Below are 20,861 nucleotides of genomic sequence, written 5' to 3'. Positions count from 1 at the left end.
TATAAAAAATGTTTTAAAAATGTATGATTTAATGTACTTTGCTCACCCAACTCATAACTTGAAGAAATCTCTGTGGATATATCACATTTTCCATATCTAGTAAAGTGAGGTAAGACTGAACTGCATAGAGTCTTAATTGCTGATCTTCTGTTTCATCATCAAAACCTACAGAGAAATTGATACACCATTTTAATTTCCACAAACTTATCTAAGGACTCTGTAATAAAAACATTTAACTTTAAAATGTTTACTTTACAGAATGTAATAGTCTACCAACCTTCTGCTAGTAGTCTCAGAAAGTTATTGGGAATATCAGGATGCATTACATCTCCTCCTACTGAAAACACAGCATTCATTGTCTGAATAAACCATGCATTATCAGGAGCATATGTGTCCACAGTGTTAAGAACAAGTACACTTCCAAATGCTACTTATTAAAATTATCCTTCTGTAGCAACCTTTAAAATAATAACCCCAATTCATCCTAGTATGGCATTTTTACCTTTAACCTCTGCCATAAATTGTTCCATACCCCAGTTTTATGTGAAATAGGTACTCAGTAAAAGCTTATTTAATAAACTTAATAAACTGAGTTTGTCACTTTAGCACCACACTTGCACAAAACAGTCATCCAATAAATAAATGTGAAATAACTGAAAGAAACAAACCAGCTAACTAGATGCAAATAATGGAAAACTATATTCTTCAAAAAAGAATATAATTCACTTCAAAGAAGCTAAATACTGTGGTATGTCTACTTGAACAAATCGTTTAGCATCTGTTCTTTTCTTTTCCTTTTTTTTTTTTTTTTTTTTCTTTTTTTGAGACAGAGTCTTGCTCTGTCGCCCAGGCTGAAGTGCAGCAGTGCGATCTTGGCTCACTGTGACCTCTGCCTCCTGGGTTCAAGCAATTCTCCTGCCTCAGCCTCCCGAGTAGCTGGGACTACAGGTGTATGCCACCACACCGGCTAATTTTTTTTGTATTTTAGTAGAGACAGGGTTTCACCGTGTTGCCCAGGCTGGTCGTGAACTCCTGAGCTCAGGCAATCCTCCTGCCTCCGCCTCCCAAAGTGCTGGGATTACAGGTGCTCAGCCTCTTTTCTAATCTCTTCCTCATCAGTTCTAAAGTTCTATCATTCTACTGGCCAGAGTTATAGTACTGACTAGGACAAAACTAGACTTAAGTAATTTCCAATATAATTTCATTAACAGTATTCACTCACTCTTTTTTATAATTAAACAGTAACTTTTTTCACTTTTTTTTTTTTTTTTTTTTTAGATGGAGTTTCGCTCTTGTTGCCCAGGCTGGAGTGCAATGGTGCTCACTGCAACCCCCGCCTCCCAGGTTCAAGCGATTCTTCTGCCTCAGCCTCCCTAGTAGCTGGGATTACAGGCATGCACCACCATGCCCAGCTAATTTTGTATTTTTAGTAGAGATGGGGTTTCTCCATGTTGGTCAGGCTGGTCTTAAACTCCCAACCTCAGGTGATCCGTCCACCTCGACCTCCCAAAGTGCTGGGATTACAGGCGTGAGCCACCACGCCCGGCCTAAACAGTAATGTTTTTTAATGAATGGAATATCCTTATGACCTGTAAAGTTCTTCTGACTTTTAAGAAACAAACTTGAAGAAGAGTAACATGTTAATAGAGTTCCCAACTACTTAATTGTGACAATTTCCAGCATAAAACAATAAAGGATAAGTTTTAGCATCCTGACCACTCCCACATACCCTCCGCTTTCCCCAAAACACAAGAACTTTTACTCAGAAAAGAAATCAAGATAGAAGTAGAGACGAGGCAGGACTGAAAGAGGAATAAAGAGGATAAAAGTTCCTCTATCTTCCTGCTCAAAATACTGACAACATGAATAAAAGAAACCAGCAAAAAAAAAAAAAAAAAAAAAAAAAAAAAAAAAAAAGGCCATCTCCTAAGAGGTCTACACAAATCCCTTTTTCTGACAAGAGGCTTGAAAATCAGGAATAAAAAGTATTGCTAGGTCTCTGAACTCAACTTCAGGTGACCATATCTATACCAATCATCTTAAAGTCACCGTGTTACTATTTTAAGACTCATGGTCCAAATAAAAGGATATTTCTCAGCCAGCTCTGCTATTTTGCCAACCAAATTGACGATGACATACTCTTCTTTGCTCTGATGTAAATATTCAAGCATTTTCTGGACAATAACTGTTACATTCTGTGCATTAGTAATTCTGTAAAGAAGTTCCAGAGTCTATTTAAAGAAGAGAAATTAAAAACATTATAAAACTATGCATAACACCAATGAGTACAGTAACATAAAGGTTGATCATACAGTTGATTCTTTTTTATGGAGATCTACTGGGTAGCCAGTTAACAGGTAAGAAATGCAAATTTCAATGAAAAGCTTAAGAAAGGTAAAACTATTGTCAAAAAATGACTTATGATCAATTCCAATGTCTATAAGCTTTCTATTGAGATAATCACAATCTGGCATCTTTACATGACAGAATACTTAGAGACTAAAAAGTTCAAATACAACAGATATATATTTTCTAAAAACATAACAACCCTTAAATATACATTACCTATAGCTATGGGTGTGTATATATGCAAGTATATGTATGTGTGTATAAATCTAGTCTTGGAAACTATTTCCCATGCTACAGAAGACAGCAGACTATTTTCCAAACAACAGAAGACAGGCAAACAGCTTTTGTTTGGATGGACAAAGGATGGTGGCTCAAATGCTCCAAAGCCTAGCAAAGCCTAGTTCAAAATCTTAGTCATCAAGGAAGAACTGTTTTATAGCTACTTTTTTTTTTTTTGTGAGACAGGGTCTTGCTCTGTCACCCAGGCTGGAGTGCAGTGGTACAATCTCAGCTCAATGCAACCTCCACCTCCTGGGCTCAAGCAATCCTCCCACCTCAGCCTTCCAAACAGGTGGGACTATAGGCATGTGCCACCATGCCCAGCTAAGTTTTTCGTATTTTGTAGAGATGGGGTTCGACCATGTTGCCCAGGCTGGTCTTGAACTCCTGGGCTCAAGTGATCCTCCCACCTTGGCCTCCCAAAGTGTTGGGATTACAGGCATGAGCACTGTGCCTGGCCTGTAGCTTTCCTTCTTTTTTTTTTTTTTTTTTTTTTCTTGAGATGGAGTCTCGCTCTGTAGCCCAGGCTGGAGTACAGTGGCACAATCTTAGCTTGCCACCAAGACTGGCTAATTTTTGTATTTTTAGTAGAGATGGGGTTTCACCATGTTGGCCAGGCTGGTCTCGAACTCCTGACCTCAGGTGATCCGCCCACCTTGGCCTCCCAAAGTGCTGGGATTACAGGTGTGCCACAGTGTCCAGCTGCTACAGCTGCTTTCTAAGTGCTGAGGAATATACCTCTAGCTGCTTCAAATAAGATGAAGGAAGACCAATACCAGAGTAAGCTCCCATTTGCATGGCTTTCCACAGCTCTAGATTAAGGTTTTGAAAATATAACTCTCAGAAATCAGTAAGTCCAAAGGCAATACTGAGAAAGCATCATTTATTGGCGTTTTAGGATCAGCAATATTAGCTGCAAGATAATTTCCACATATTTGTCAAACTTGCTCAGTATATTTAGGGTTCTAATTTTTCAATCCTTATAGCCAGGACTTCAAGCACAAAGGATAACATATTTTGAAAGATTTTTTTTTCAACGTGAAAGAAAGCTTTATTATCTTAACTCGACCCAAATTATATTATTTATAAAAGTTATATAAATGCAGGCTGATTGTTTTGTAAGAGTTAAAAAGCCGAATATAAGTAAAGCACTAGAAATACATTCAGTTATAAAAAGTTGACATCATTCTTCTAAATGTTATGTGGAATCACAGGAAGAAACATCATTGTAATCATTATTCAAAGTTATATATTAAAGATAACATAAGCAATGTTTGGTCTTAAATGTCAATTTGAATGTGCAGTGTCTATAACAATAGATCAGAGAGAAAGTAAGTATATCTGTAATTAAAACAGGAAAAAATGAGTTAGTTGCAAATACTATATTCTTCAATGAAAGAAGAATGCAGATTAAGGATAAAACAGTTAGACAGTCTTATCAACTAGGCCACCTTTAAGGATCATTTTTCAGGGCAGCTAAAAGGAGCAACAATAAAGCTCTACACATATAACCAAAATGTATGCAATTAATCTAGTCCCAGTACTTTTATTTGTAGAGTTCTCAAATCAAAAGTAACAAATAATTATACATCAGGATTGTTAGGAATACCAATTATTTTACAACTGCCCCTATGTGCTTCTTCTTCTCTGACACAATTGGCACATATCCAGGCTTGCTGTGTTTAATACGATTAACTTCCTTTCTCTGACGAGCTTCTTTCATGACGCACTGTTCCTGAATCTGGCTGTAGATAGATTTTGGTAGATGTCGATGACGAGCTGTACGTTTTATATGAGGATGATGCTGAAATTTCTCCTTCAATTTCTAGTTATAATCCTTGGCTGCTTTTTCTCATGATGTAAGCATACCGAATTTTTCAGAAGCATTAGCTTTCCACAGGCAAATGTTCATTTCATCAGATTCACACTTAATATACTTGCTATCAGAAGTCCATTTTACACAGATAACATGTTGCATTCACTTTGTGTGATATACCTTCCTGCTTCGACTTTTGTCTGTAGGAAAGATTCAAATAGCTTTATTGAAACTAGCAGACAAAAACTCTTTCCCAGTGGGCGAGTACTCCACGTCAAGCACTGCAGATATATGATCCATATGGAACATTAAAGGAGTGTCCAGTGCACATATATCAAAAGTATGTAAGTTATAATCTTCATTTGCTGCTGTAAAAATGAAAGCTTCCACAGGGTTCCAACAGATTGTATTTGTTCTCATATCTAAGATAACCTTTTCAAAGGAGCAGCTTGCCTCATATCGTACAGTACTATATTCCTGTCAGACGCACAACTTCCCAAGTCTCAATTGGGTTAAATTTAACACTACTTACACTGTCAAATCCCCAGGTCATTGAAGATATAGGATTAGTTCTTTGTTCATCCCAAACGTCTACTTGCTGTCCACATGTGGCAAAAATAGCTTCTTTCCAGTGATGCTCAATCCCAGTATACACTGTCTTTCCTAATGTTGTATGTAATGGCTCTTCCTCATCTCCATAGCCTGGTCCATTCTTTTTCCACTGTTTCACAGTTTTGTCATCACCAACGGTGAAAAAAGAAGTCCCACAAAAGCGAGTACATATTCCTTATACAAAGCCTTCATGTGCTTGTATTGTACGGATACATTTCTGATGAGTCAGGTTCCAAATTCTAACCTCTCCATCACACGCCCCAGAAAGGACAGTAGCCAGGTTCTTTGGACGCTTTGCCAAGGTAACTGACTCCATCTTGGTGACCATCCAGCAAAGCAAGGAATGGTTTTGCAAATACTCATTCCATTCTGGTAGCATTTAAAGCTCTTACATATTCTCGTGGGACCTCAAAAGGATGTAAGGTAGGATCATAGTTTCTTGGAACTCTCTGGAAGTCCAACTTGGGTTCACGGACATAATTGTCCAGATTCCGGCTCGGTATCTTCATCTTCATCTTGGTTCCTCTTCTGGCGGGACTCCATGAGCTCTTTGCTAGGAGTTCTGCCCACTGCTCGACTTCTTTTATAAACTGTTTCAGTTAATGTTTAACGCCACTTAAATCTAAAAATATATAGGCCACCCCATCAACAGCTTTCAACTTATGGAGCTGCTTCAGACATGCTCCCTGTGGACTCCAAATTATGTTATATAGTTTTAGATAACATACATCAAATTTATCTCCTATTCCAAGACCATGAAATATAGCATTTCCAGAACTGCATGGGGTTTAGTGTTACAAACTGTATTGCCAGAGGTCTTTTCTGTTCAGATTTGGTAGCTCCTTCTCACCTTCTCTCTTCCTGTATATAAGAGACGTAATACAACCAGGCAAAAGGGAATCCTACCCCAAGCTACAGATCACCAAACATCCAAGGACCAAAGTTCTCACCGTATTATTTGATAGAGGTTAGAAGTGACAACAGCACTGAGAAGACAGTACTTTAGTGCCTTCTTTGGGCACCAAGGATACTCAGTATCTCCTCAAAGAATTCAAATCACTCATCTCACTGCAGGTAAGGGATCAAACAGATCAACCTTCATAATTTTAAAAGTCGCCTATTTTCCCTTTGACTCTCATTTTTAAGTGCAAGTATAATTATTAAATACAACAATATTACAAACCCCCATCTGTGGTTTTGCTTCCCATGGTTTCAGTTACCCACAGAGTCCAAAAAATATTAAATGGAAAATTCCAGAAATCAATAATTCATAAGTTTTAAATTGCATGCCTTTCTAAGCAGCATGATAAAATCTTGCACCATCCTACTCCATCTGGGACATGAATCATCCCTTTGCACCCACACTGTATATGCTACCAGCCCATTAGTTATTAAGTAGCCATCTTGGTTATCCGATTGAAAATATATAAATATATATATGGTTCAATACTATCTGTGGTTTCAGGCATCCACTGGGGGTATTAGAACATATTTCCATAAATAAGTGGGGACTACCATATAGCAGTAAGAAAAAAACTGTACCTAAGTCAACTTTGTTCAACTTAGTACTCAACTATACAAAGGAAATGCGTGCTCTGTATCTGTTAAAGTAGAAGCACTGTATAACTATTTGTTACAGTCTCTTGGAGCCTTCTTATTTTTCTAGGATGTCTACACACAGAAATTAGTACGTCTGCAAACTGCCCAGACCCAAGGCATGTAACAATTTTCAGACTACTAAAAATATGAAATAAATAAATATATATATGAAGGCAAATTTTTTTAATGTGTTTCAAAAATCCCTTTTAAAATTTAAAATTTGTAATCTTCAAAAATCATAGTTGTTTAATGCAATAGTGTTCTCTCAATAAACTCTCCTATTCTTAGCTCATTGCTTTTAAGATATTTAGATATTTAGTAAATTCTCTTTTTTTAAGAATGTAATCATATCCTTTTTTTAAGAATGTAATCAAACATGGATGCAGCCGGAAGCCATTATTCTAAGTGAATTAATGCAAAAACAGAAAATCAACTATCACTTGTTCTCACTTATAAGTGGGAGCTAAACAATGGGTACACATGGACATAACGATGAAACAACAGACACTCGGGACTCCAAAAACAGACAGGGAGGGCAGAAGGGGAAAGGAATGAGTTGAAAAACTACCTGCTTAGTACTATGTTCACTATTTGGGTGATGGGTTCAATAGCCGCCCAAATCTCAGCATTACACAAATGTCCATGTAATAAACCCACACATGTATTCCCTAAATCTAAATTTTTTTTTAAATTCTTTTTAAGTCTTTGCTATTTTTATAAATAGAAAGAAAATTTTTTACTATTAACTAGGTCCCATATACCATTTTAAATGAAGATATTGAATGATTTCTTCCATAAGAATCAAAAGAAATATTTATATAGACACCCAAGTAGACACTGAAGCAAATTTACAAAAAGAAAAAGTTGGAAAGAAGTATATTATTATTATAAATGACATATATGATTATATATATAATATATAATATACATAATATATATAAGTAACATATAGAATATGCTATATATATGTTATATATAATATACAGACATATATGATGATGACATTATTATTAAGCCTTTCCTTCCAAGAAGTTCAAATCATTTTATGAATATCTTCATTAATTCTTTCAATATTTCTATCTGTTTGGTAGGGAATTAGTTAATGTTATAGATATAAAAGAGAATAATGAGAAATCACTAATTAACATCAACTGCATCTTAAAAATTGTACAATAACAGGAGTATATTTTAAATTGTACTAATAGGAAAACCTGGGACCAGAATTCAAGTCTCCTATTGGTACGATGCTCAGACCGAAATTATATTAATGAACCCACACAGATGACTGGACCTAATTCCTTCAACTAATAATTTAAAGACTTTCCTGTGGACACTGACGTAGTACTTTTTAGAAAAGTTACTTAAACTTTAGTAAAAATAATTAAATAAGCCGGGTGCAGTGGCTCACACCTGTAATCCCAGCACTTTGGGAGGCCGACACAAGTAGATTACTTGAGGTCAGGATTTCAGGACTGGCCTGGCCAACATGGTAAAACCCCGTTTCTACTAAAAACACAAAAATTAGCCACACGTGGTGGCACACACCTATAATCCCAGCTACTCGGGAGGCTGAGGCACGAGAATCACCTGAACCCGGGATGCGAAGGTTACAGTGAGCTGAGATCGTGCCACTGCACTACAGCCTGGGTGACAAAGTGAGATTCTGTCTCAAAATAGAAAACAAAAAAAGAATTGAATACATCCAAAAGTTAAAATATACACACAAGCATACATACACACTGCCCACCACTTTAATCTCTCTACAGAATACCAACAAAATGTTTAAAAATTTTAACACTTCACATATACTATTCAAAATACCAGTTTACCTCTCTTTTAATAATGGGATCAGGATGATCTAAACATTCAATTATTGTCATCTGGTGTTGAAGAGCCAGAGTAGGATCCTGTTGGATAACATAGGTAAGAGCCTTCAGTCCTAGAAACAAAGACACATTATACAAAGTGAACTGAAAGAAATACACAGCAAATTTCAAAAGCTATCTCTGTAATTTCTGTCAAAAGAACCAATAATCTTACCTAAATATTTTAGATTTATTTTAGGTGACAGAACAAATTTTCCAATGCACTTGGCAGCCTTCTCAAGTAATTCCGATTTAGGATAAATAGAATAAACTGTATGCACACATTCAAACAAAATAGCTAGAGAAAGAAAAATAAAAATGGCAGAAATGGTAAGTATCATGGTAAGGTATAACAAAAGAATGTATTTCTGTAGAACTTGTAATAAAACTAATTGGAAAGTCCATTTTAGTCAGAAATCTTATTTACGGACTTTTCACAGAAACAAACACTACTGTTTTCAGGCTTACAGTTATTAGGATTAGGTTACCACAACACAATTTTTTAAAAATTATATTTACTGGTAATAATTATGCATTTATTAACGTAAAAAGTATTTACTGAACACCTCCTATGTGCCAGGCACGGCTTCGGTACTATGAATATAGCAGTGAACAAAACAGATGGAAGAAAAGACCCTGCCCTCAAGAAGCTCACATTTTAATGGCAACATGAATAATACATTCATTATTCCTATATAAAAAGATATTTCCCACACTCCTTTAATGCTTTAAAATGGTTTATTCTCAAACAGTTTTGACCATTTACATGTCAAAATTGTGTATGTAGTTTATTTCAACATAATCATTTTATAGGATGATCCAATATTTATTTCAAAGATACAGTCACTACTCATACATCTTCAAACTATTCTTTAAAATAACCTCAAAGCATATAAAATAATCTACTAGACATCTTGACAGCATTCAAATTTGATTTTCTGATACAGTCGAAAGTCTCATCACTATGACAGATGATCAACGTGAATGATCAAAATGGACACTAAAGTTCTTTTCAAATTATTTGAAAAAGCATGAGACAAGCAGTTGGAGCTTTGCCATGGTAAAGAAAAATCACTGAGAGGCCATTAAGTCCTATATGTTCTATGGAATCACAGTAACAGAAGTGTGACACAGTGAAGGTACAGAATCAACACTTAAAAACTGTTCTAGTACAAGTTGAAGCATATCAAGTGTCCTGATACAATCACTCCTTCTCTGTTTCTAAAAGCTTCAAACATAACCAGACATTCTCTTTATATACAAAATATATTCTGAATATTCAGCTAGCTATGTTTTACACTATGTTGCCTACCAATTAATGCACAAATAAATTTTGTGGAAAAAACCTCTATAAACCTCTTCCTTTTTCTCAAATTTACATGGAAAGAAAAGACAAAAAAAAATTTAAAACCTCTTCCGTAACAGAGACAGAAAAAAATAAGAAATCAGAAATATTAATTTTTCTTTAAGAAAAGAACTGCCTTTAAAGGAAAAACTACAGATTAAGTTAGCTGAACCTGAAGAGGCTTTGTATATTAGATGCTATGCTTTAAAATGTCTTTACTCTGTGCTGTGAAAAAAGTTGTCTTTATGATTCATGAACTAGACAAACTAAACAAAGAGGAACTTTGTCAATCGGCTAATAAGATAAGGCAGGAATGGAGAAATTGCCACTAAATCCAGCCTTCAGCCTATTTTTAAATTGCCACTAAATCCAGCTTTCATCCTATTTTTATAGGCCTGTGAACTAAAGAATGATTTTTACATTTTTAAAAGGCTGTAAAAAACAAAACAAAAAACAAAGGAGAATATGCAACAGAAACCTCCATGACCTGCAAAGCCTAAAATATTTACTATCTGGCCCTCTTTTCAGAAAAAGTTTGCTGAATTGTGAACTACCATGACAGTCCTAAGATTTCAAATGATGATATTCCATTTTCCATCATAACTGACACATTTTTCATTATGGCTTCCTACCAATAAGAACTCTCTTGGGATTAAATTGTTTTAATCCCAAGCCTGCCATTACCCATCCAAAATTTAAACATTTATATTTAGATGCTCATAAAGTTTCTGGGATGCCAATATAGGAAAAAAATAATAGTTCAAAAAGTGCACTTATTATTAGTCTCCTTAGGCATAATTGAGCTGAAAATTAATTTAATGGATTTTAAAATTATTTTCTCACCTAGATCTAAGTCATTTTATTCTCCAACTCTACAAATATCTGTTCATAAGTTCATAATTGAAAGAGCAGTCACTCTGCTGTCTCCTCTCTGTGGTGGTGAAGTAAAATACAACTGAGAATTTCTTTTTTTTTTTTGAGATGTAGTCTGCAACCTCCACCCCCCAGGTTCAAGTGATTCTCCTGCCTTGGCGTCCCAAGTAGCTGGCAGTACAAGCGTGCACCAACATGCCCGGCTAATTTTTGTATTTTTAGTAGAGACAGGGTTCCACCATGTTGGCCAGGCTGGTTTTCAACTCCTGACCTCAAGTGATCTGCTCAACTCAGCCTCCCAATGTGCTGGGATTACAGGCATGAGCCACCATGCCTGGCCACAACTGAGGGTTTCTATACCTAAAAATACAACATGGAACTTGGTTACTCTTCAGTACTCTTGGTTACTCTCTTGGTACTAATTAAGATACTACAAAGTATATATTACTAAATTAAAAATTAATAATGTTCTACCATTCATGACACTGCATTTTCATCATAGATATTTTGGGTTGGATTATGTATGCTCAAACAAAATGTGAAGTTCTTCTGACACCTTATCCCTCAGAATAGTTTACTCTCACCTTAAGTAAGTTAAATAAGTATCTACTGACATTATTCTGGCAGGAGAGGGGGGGTATCACCCAATGGGAATGGAATCCAGGCTCTCTACTCTGTCTCCTTTGATACCTGGGGATGGAAAGGCTCCTGGTTATTGCTGGAGGAAGTATCAACCGATTCTGCCCTGCCTGGGAGAGAGAGGGGTACCTCATTACTGCTCTCCTTGTGGCCTCCAGTGATACTATGAGGGAGAGGCCTCATTATTGCTCATCAGGGAGGGAAGTTCTGACTGTCCACCAGGCTTTCTCTAACACCCACACCTCCGAACCCTGGCCGCAAAGAGGGAAAAAGTACCTCATTACTCTCTACTCCCAGATGGGAAAAATCCAGACTTCCCAAGTCACCTCCACAGACAGTGTAAGGAAGGGGCCTTCCTTATCACCTGGCATCAGTGAAATTCCAGCTTCCTCTTGGGCTTCTGTCACCACTCTAGTGGGGGGTCAGGGAGGGTGTGTTGGGGCACCTCATTATACCTGGTGAGGATGGACATCTTGGTTTTTCACTCAGTCTTTGCTGGAGGGGATGGCTCCACAGTTTTCTCCTGTGCTTGGATGGAATAGAGGGGTCATTGTCTAAAAGTTTTCTACCTTGCTAATTTCCCTTTTCTTCTTGGTCCTTTGGTGAGAGAGGGCAGGCTTTTCTTGGGGTGCTTTTGTCTGTGTCTGTTGGCATTTCCAGACTGCTGGCTCTTCAGTACCCAGTCTGGGGTACCTGAGGCAAAAAGAAAACCCAGGGTACGCACCACCATGTCTGTTTCTTTCCTCGTATCCTGACGTCTCTAACCAGCCTGACTTGTTCTTGAGTCTTATGTTTCTTATACACAGTATCCAAGGGTTTTAGGTGAAGTTAGTGAGAGAAAAAAAAAACGGAAAAGTACTTCTATCTACATACTTTTGATGGTCTTTGTCCCCTGTACTCCATTTTATATAATTCTCTCAATTTACTAATTTACTAAAAATGACATTCTCATGTTATCAGTACCCTACCCAAAAATCTTCCATACCTCCAGATTTACAAATCCAGCTGTTGTGAGAGGTCCTCCACAATACGGCCTTTCCACTGCTCCCCACCATAAATTATCCTTTCTGACTGGTGAGACATTGTTTCTGAAACTGTTTTTGAATAGCCCCATGTCTACACCTTCTCTCAAGTTCCCTCCACCTAAAAGCCCCTTTAACCTCCCTTCTGCCTAGCTAAATCTTATCTACCTTTCAGGGTCCTATCAGGTCAATAAATCCCTATCTGTGCCCTCAGGTCCTTAATGATCTCTACTTCCCAGGAACTCCTACAATACTTATTTCCCTGAACTATCCCTTCACATTCTGCCTTACACTGTTATTAAGCTTTCAAGAACAAGTTATCTTTCCACTATATTGTAAATTTCTTAAAGACAAAGGTTACATATTATACTTCTTCATATCCTATACACCACTTTATACAATGCCTAGCACATAGCAGATATTCAACAAATGTCTTTAATGTAATTTCTTGATTAGACACTAAATTGTAATACAGCTTCCATAAAAATATGATATAGAAAGTATTAATACTGAAACCCACTTAGATAACTGATAAAGTAAATAACTTTTTCTTCCTTTAATTCAATTAAAGCACATTACTCATTAACACAGTGCCAGCTACTGAGATATGCTGGTTAATAAGAGAGACACAGTCCCTGCCCTTATAAAGTTTACAGTTAAAATTAACATTCTTAAGGGGTAAAATATCTGTATCAGGATTGCTAGCGAATACTCTACCACTGATATAATCAATATAAGTTGTAAGCTCTATCAATACAGACACAGGGAAAAGCATAACAATGAAAAGCTAAACAAAGGAAATGAAACAACAGAAACTATAAGGTTTCTCTGGCGAGGTGAAACACTGGATCAAGAGCCTGCAAAGAAACAAACTGTTGGTGTTGGTTTAAGCAATCTTTTTTTCTTTTGAGACGGACTCTCACTCTGTAGCACAGGCTAGAGTGCAACGGCACGATCTCGGCTTACTGCAACCTCTGCCTCTCGGTCCCGGTTCAAGCAATTCTCCTGCCTCAGCCTCCCGAGTAGCTGGGATTACAGGAACGCGCCACCATGCCCAGCTAATGTTTGTACTTTTAGTTGAGATGGGGTTTCACCATATTGGCCAGGCTGGTCGTGAACTCCTGACCTCGTGATCTGCCCACCTCAGCCTCCCAAAGTGCTGGGATTACAGGCGTGAGCCACCGTGCCTGGCCAAGCAATCTTAATAAAACGGTCGTACTGGAAAATATTAAAAAATATTTCCTCAGGTATACAGTATTCTCCAAATCAAAAGGAACAGGTAACTTTACAGTGGTTATCCCCAGGAAAGGGAACTGGGTGGTGGGTGATAAGGGTGGAAAGGACACTTACTGTTCATTGTACACCCTTTTGTACCTTTTGAATTTTGACCCATGTGCATATATTACCTATTCAAAAAAAAAAATTAAAGCTGAAATGTCATTTAAAAAAAAAAAAAACTTTCTGCAAGGAAAAAAACAAGAAGATTTTTAACTGAATTTTAAGCAGAATTTCTTGAAAGACTTTCAAACCCTTATCCTGGACACTGGTTATATCACAAACAAAACATTTTAACTTACTTTAACTTACTGGAAAAATTCTGACACTTTCCTAGATCTTCTCTCAGAAAATCACCTGCTTCAGTAAGGGTCATCCATATCTGTGGCCCCTTATTCTCACTGCATAGCAGGAACCTATATAATATCTACTGTTTATTACACTATATACTCATAAGGACAAGGCCTGTGTCTACCTTCGTCTTCCCTTTACCTCCCACACTTAACATGGAGAAATACATAAGTCAATCAACTCTTTCCTCAATCCACACCTAGTTTAAAACACAATCAAGTTTTTGTTTCACAGGCACACTATAAATGCTGGCTGAACAAATTAATAAGGCATCCTTATTACCTTAATTACCATTCATACATGCAAAACATAAATCTATCCTTCAAAGTTTACCACCCCAATTCACTACCATGTGCATTATTTTTCTTGTATTAATCTCATACACACAATCCTTTTTCCTTATTTGTACTGCATCTTTGTCAAGCACTTTTTATTTCAGTTAAACCAGTTCAATTTCTGTCCTCTGGTCTAACCTACGCTTCTACAACCATTGTTCTTAAAGGTCCACAGGTTACCCTTATCTCAAAGAAAAAGTAATGCTCTTCATCTCCTACTTCATGATATTTTACCAGATTAAGAAATGACTTCTCATTTGAGTTACATCTCTCAGTGCCTCTTCTACTGCTGTCCTCCAGAGCATGCAAAATTCAAACTGTTCTACCTTTTAAATAGCTCCAAGTATCTCAATTTCCTCACTGAGCTTTCTCAGGCTGATCAAAAAGAATAGCCCCTCCCTCTGGCTGTTAAAATTGGAAGTTTTTTTGGCTACTTTCTCAGTTTTCTACCCCTTTCCCCCAAGTTACTCTTGTCTCCTATTACTAATTTTTAGATTGTATGTAACAATTTATTGTCTCTTCATAAAATAGTAAACTATTATTCTACATCTATATATTCCTGTCTACATCCTATTCATCCTTCAGATATCTTCTTAAATATTACTTTCTCAGGACAACCTTCTTTATTCTTCCCCTCACTTAAGACTAGCTGCTATATTCTCCCACCACGCCCTGCAATTCTCTTTTGTAACATTAACAAAAGCCCCATGATAATGTTTTATTCACTGCTGTATTCTAAGTACCTTGCATAAGGCCTGACAACAGAAATTTAATAAAATATCTGACAACTAGCTGATTGATTTAAGAACTGTCTTCGAATATTGTGAATTTTTACCAAATATGGAACAAATCTATGGAGTTATCTTCACAGTCAATTAGATAATTGAAAAAAAATCAATTAAAAAAATGGATACTTGATATGTGTTTTCAATAGAGACAATTATAATAATAAACTTAGGTCAACATTTAGAACATGCCATGAGTTCAAATTACTCTTATCTATCAGTAGTTAAATGCTTACCTTGAAAAAATAATAATCCACAGAACTATCTTAAAATAAGTGTATAAAGTTCTATTGGAATTTATAGCATTCTAACACAGATTTAACTGTAATACTAAAAAACATTATTAGTCATTAGAGTAACATTTACATATATTACCTACCATATGTGACATTGTGATTTAACTCGGCTCTTCGTAAGGATTCATCAAGAACATCATACATTAATTCACTTGTCCTGTTTAAAAGATATTTTATTTGCAGTAGAATTACAGTATTCTAACCCAATAAAACAGTTTTTCAAACTTCTCTTTAAAACTGAGGCTCTACAGAAGAGAAGTGAAAGAAATTCATTTTATGATGAAGTTACGGAAATTTCACTTCTTAAAAGGTTTTTCAGGAGCTGAACTTCCTACTTTATCAAAGTTGACTAGTTAACCAATGAGATATATACATCAATCAACTCTTTCCTCACTATGCCTAGTTTACAAACAAAGTTTTTATTTGGTTGAACACAGTATATTTTATAATTTTCTTTCAACAGAATATTTCTAAATTACTATAGTAACACTTCATATATTCATATTATTTCAGATAGTATATTAACTGTATTTTAACCAGATACTGTTAAAAAATTTTCAAATACTAGTCTTTCCTTGAGCAGCAACTAGGCTCTTCAGAAAGAAAATTTTTACTTCCATTTACATTAATATAAAAAAAGATATTTTGTGGAATGAATAGGTTTGGACCATTCATATGTCTTTATGGTTACCGATTACAGTAACAATAACTGTGATGAGGAAGATACTGTGCAAAAAAAAAAAAAAGTGCACTCTGCCTCCATGCTTGTTAGAGAAATGTCCTCTCCAAGAGGCCAACGTGAAAAACTATAGCTTCTCAGCTGGTATTTTGTATGTTTTATGAATTCAAAAAGCACTAATAGAAAAAAAAAAACACCAGCAACATAGGATACATACAGTGGTCTTGCAGAGAAACAGTGCCATAAAATAAATAAAAATATCAAAATAATTTGGGACTATATAAATTAATTACATCTTTCAGAAAATGTCTTTTTTTCCAAATATACAGCTGGAAAGTTCAATGCTAAGTGCACATACTTTCATTCTGTCTTGACTGAAGTATAAATATCCAATAATTAGGAATCCAGAACCACATTCTAAAATCCTTCGTTTTATTGTATAAGCATTTCTTCCTCAGAAGATAACCATACAGCAGACATTACCAATCCTTCCCCGTCCCCCCCAGAAATATTTGGTAATATTATACCTACATTATAGTCTAGTTCCTCAATTTTAAAAGCCAATGTCTGGCATGAGTCTTAACCACATGAAATAAAGAAACATTTGTGAACAAGATCAAGATAAATCTTAATAATCTAAGAAGCACAAAGCTACAAAACACAAGAAAATATTCGAATAGATATAAAAGACCATAAATACAACAGATTTTTCCAGTAAAAGGGTTTTTTCAATTAAATACTTTAGAAACAGTTATAACTTAAATTTTTACTTTGCTACATTGAGCTAATAATGTCTGACAAAACATTAGATTTACGTTAAAATAAAATTTCATTAGAGTTGAGACAGAAAAGGAGAAAACATTCTAATGTTCCATAACATTATAAGAAAGTTCCACTCTATTCATGACTGAGCCTAATTACTAGTCACCTGAGGGCTGTGAAAGTAAGGACTAGCTTACTTATCTTTGTATATATTATTAAACAAATTTATCCACAAAGGCAAGAAAAAGGAAGATAGTGAGTTAATGAATTTAATAAATTCACTAAATGCCTCCCAAGTTACTTCCTGATAACAATGGATGGCAGTAAGTCTTTTTAGACCAATAAGATCTGATACATTCATATAAAATTCATGATTTTAAAACATAATTCCAGTAACTCCAACTAGAGCTCCACGTTAGGATAGGCTGGCATGATACAAAATAAAATATAATTCAGACAATCATTTCTAATGTGTGTGTATGCTCCATCACCTTACATTTTCACTGCAGGTTTCAATCAGGGGTTGAGATTCACAAACACAGAAAAAAGTAACACTGTAATACCAAGAGTGATGTAGCCCAATGAGTGCTAGTCAGGAGCTCACAGGCAAATGGATTCTGATATTAAGTTGATTTCTAGGAGCAAAAGCCTGGAGAACGGTCCCTTTGTAAAGCTAGGCTAAAGAATTACAATACAAAGGTACCCTACTATATAAAAGGGAACAATATTCATAAAATCAGAACACTGATGAGCAAATATTTTCTTAAGACAGAAACATATCAGGAACTCCAGCCAAGGTCCTTGCTCTCAAGGGAACTAAAATCTCAAGGGACTTGCTCTCAAGCAAGTTGGAAATAGGTTTTTAAAATAAAAATAATATGTATGTGCACATGCAAATGCATACACACGTGCACACACACACAGAGAATCAGAATGATAGAACAAATGCAAATAAATTGATGAATCTAGGTGCAGGATATAAGGGAGCTCCCTGTACTGTCCTTGGAAATATGGAAGTGTCTAAGTTTGAAAAAGTATGGCAAAATTGAGGCAGGGGAGGTGGCTCATGCCTGTAATCCCAGCACTTTGGGAGGCTGAGGAGGGCAGATCATCTGAGGTCAGGAGCTCGAGACCAGCCTGGCCAACATGGTGATGCCCATTTCTACTAAAAATACAAAAATCAGCCGGGCATGGTGGCGTGCGCCTGTAATCCCAGCTACTTGGGAAACTGAGATGGGAAAATCTCTTGAATCCAGGAGGCGGAGGTTGCAGTGAGCCAAGGTCGCACCACTACACTCCGGCCTGGGCAACAGAGCAAGACATAGTCTCAAAAAAAAAAAAAAAAAGGCAAAATTGAAAGTATATATATATATAGTTGGAAAGATACACATGAAAAGTTTAAGTTATTCGCTAAAAGAATAATTCAGATAAATGAATTAAAAAGGTGAAGCACTCACACCCAGCTAGAGTAAGGGTTGGCAAACTACAGCCCGCAGGCCTAATCTGGCCAGATGCCCGGTTTTGTATGGCTTCAAGCTAAGAAGAGGTTTTACATTTTGAAATAGTTGGAAAAAAAAATTAAAAGAATATTTTATGATGTGCTGATCTAAGATTCAAGTTTTAATGTCCATAAAAAGGGGGTTTTTTTTTGCAATACAGCCTTCTTCATTCATTTATTTTCTATCTGTAGCTGCTTTCATGCTATAATAGCAGAGTCGAATAGATGCAAAAAAACAACATATGGCCCACAAAGCCTAAAATATTTATTTATTTATTTATTATTATTTTGAGATAGTCTCACTCTGTCACCCAGGCTGGAGTGCAGTGGCACAATCTCAGCTCACTGCAAAGTCCACCTCCTGGGTTCAAGTGATTCTCCTGCCTCAGCCTCCTGAGTAGCTAGGACTACAGGTACGTGCCACTATGTTCAACTAATTTTTGTATTTTTAGTAGAGACAGGGTTTCACCATGTTGGTCAGGCTGGTCTCAAACTTCTGACCTTGTGATCCGCCCGCCTCAGCCTCCCAAAGTGCTGGGATTACAGGCATGAGCCACCACGCCCGGCCACCTAAAATATTTATCTGGCCCTTTGCAGAGAAAGTTTCCCAACCCTTGAACAAGAACAATTACGAAAGCTTCACAGAGGAGATGGCGCTTCATAGGTACCTTTCATGACAGGTAAAATTAGGATAAAGAGAGAGCCAGGATTATCCCAGCAACCTGAAAGCATTTATGTGGTTCTTACAATGGCCTATTTTATCACTACTAAGCCAATTAAACATTGGAAGAATCTGGTATATCATTAAACCTCTAGGTTACTAAAGTCTAAGCTTATCATCTGGTATGGGGTCATTAAGCAAACTTACTGGGAATAGTTTACCTTTGATCATCTTTTCCTAGAAGTCCTAGTATTCTCAAGAGCTGAATTTGTAACCATGGTGCTGGGACACTGTGGTAATTGAAATCTACTGGGAGTTTTCCTCCAACTACTTGCTTCAAAATGGTTACAAAACTCCCAGTCAAGTCTTTATATCCAGACGAATTCTCCTACATCCCCCCGCAAAAAAAACTTTCTGTTAATAATAACATCTTATTAAACAGAAATAGACCTGGTTGAAATGTCATATAGAACCTAACTTAATACATGCTTAAGTTTATGTTCACATTTAATGAAACCGTGCCCTAATATGTATAATATCTTCCATGATAAAATTCCTCTGGCTAACCAACCCAAAGCTGAATCATCCCAGAAAAGCTTCCACCACTCCCGACTTTTTCCCACATACAGTTTAATCACATTTCAAAATTCTTATAGTTACATCTTAGGTAGAATCCTTAACAGCCAATACCAGCAATTAAAACAAAAAGTGAAAAGAACTGGCATACAGCAAAAGGACAGTAATACCTCTGCTTTGGATGAAAATCAAGGCCTGTTTGCAATCTCTGAACTCTGTTTCCAAAAGCCTTCACATGTAAATAAGTTAAATTCATTCTGGGGCCAAGCACAGTGGCTCACACCTGTAATCCCAGCACTTCTGGAGGACGAGGTCGGTGGATCACCTGAGGTTGGGAGTTTGAAACCAGCCTGACCAACATGGAGAAATCCTCTCTACTAAAAATACAAAATTAGCCAGGCGTGGTGGTACATGCCTGTAATCCCAGCTACTCGGGAGGCTGAGGCAGGAGAACTGCTTGAACCCCGGAGCTGGAGGTTGCGGTAAGCCAAGATGATGCCACTGCACTCCAGCCTGGGCAACAAGAGCAAAACTCCATCCAAAAAAAAAAAAAATTTTGTTCTGGGTAGAAGAGCACAGCCAAGACTACTTAAACATTAAAAGTCCCCAAAATCGGCCGGACACAGTGGCTCACACCTGGAATCCCAGCACTCTAGGAGGCCGAGGCCAGCGGATCACCTGAGGTCGGGAGTTCGAGACCAGCCTGACCAACATGGTGAATCCCTGACTCTCCCAAAAATACAAAATTAGCCAGGCGTGGTGGCACATGCCTGTAATCCCAGCTACTCGGGAGGCTGAGGCAGGAGAATCGCTTGAACCCGGGAGGTGGAGGTTGTGGTAAGCTGAGATCATGCCATTGCACTCCAGCCTGGGCAACAAAAGTGAAACTCCATCTCAAAAAAAAAAAAAAAAAGTCCCCAAAATCAGTGTGCCTGCCAATTAAAAATTAATTAGCCACATCGTACTTAAAATATTTGTTTCTGAAGGAGTGTGCCTTGATTATCTATCTGAGTAATCTCTTGGACTGGGGAAATTAGATCCACACTCCTTAAAAGGAACATTAGATTCTTTATTCTAATTTGTATTATGTATCAAGGGAAAAATTTTGGAAGGGAAATAAAGCTCTTTCAAATTTTAGTAAATGTTAGGGAAAAAATAAAATTTAATATTGAACATCTATTTAAACTGTACTGTTTGAGAACACAATACATAAGAAACAATATAACTTTAAATGAGTTCAATAG

General features: G+C 36.6%; 1 protein-coding gene and 1 pseudogene across 2 annotated transcripts in view; both read right to left on the bottom strand.

Annotated features, from left to right (window-relative positions):
- AP4E1 (adaptor related protein complex 4 subunit epsilon 1) overlaps window positions 1–20,861 on the bottom strand; it is an 89,508-nt gene that overhangs the window by 51,631 nt on the left and 17,016 nt on the right. For both annotated transcript variants that reach the window (XR_013395579.1, XM_015142239.3), the window contains exons 7-13: window positions 19,263–19,429; window positions 15,525–15,598; window positions 8,696–8,818; window positions 8,485–8,594; window positions 2,092–2,231; window positions 278–390; window positions 47–165 (exon numbers count right to left, since the gene is read on the bottom strand). Coding sequence is in view for 1 of the 2 variants with exons in the window: in XM_015142239.3 (XP_014997725.3) it covers window positions 47–165; window positions 278–390; window positions 2,092–2,231; window positions 8,485–8,594; window positions 8,696–8,818; window positions 15,525–15,598; window positions 19,263–19,429 (846 nt within the window). In the remaining variant the exon portion in view is untranslated. The remainder of the gene's footprint in view (window positions 1–46; window positions 166–277; window positions 391–2,091; window positions 2,232–8,484; window positions 8,595–8,695; window positions 8,819–15,524; window positions 15,599–19,262; window positions 19,430–20,861) is intronic.
- Window positions 4,099–5,720, bottom strand: LOC106999180 (DDB1- and CUL4-associated factor 13 pseudogene; annotated as a pseudogene).

This window comes from Macaca mulatta, chromosome 7, assembly GCF_049350105.2.
Source record: "Macaca mulatta isolate MMU2019108-1 chromosome 7, T2T-MMU8v2.0, whole genome shotgun sequence".
Lineage (NCBI taxonomy): Eukaryota > Metazoa > Chordata > Mammalia > Primates > Cercopithecidae > Macaca > Macaca mulatta.
This window is presented reverse-complemented; position numbering and strand designations above follow the sequence as displayed.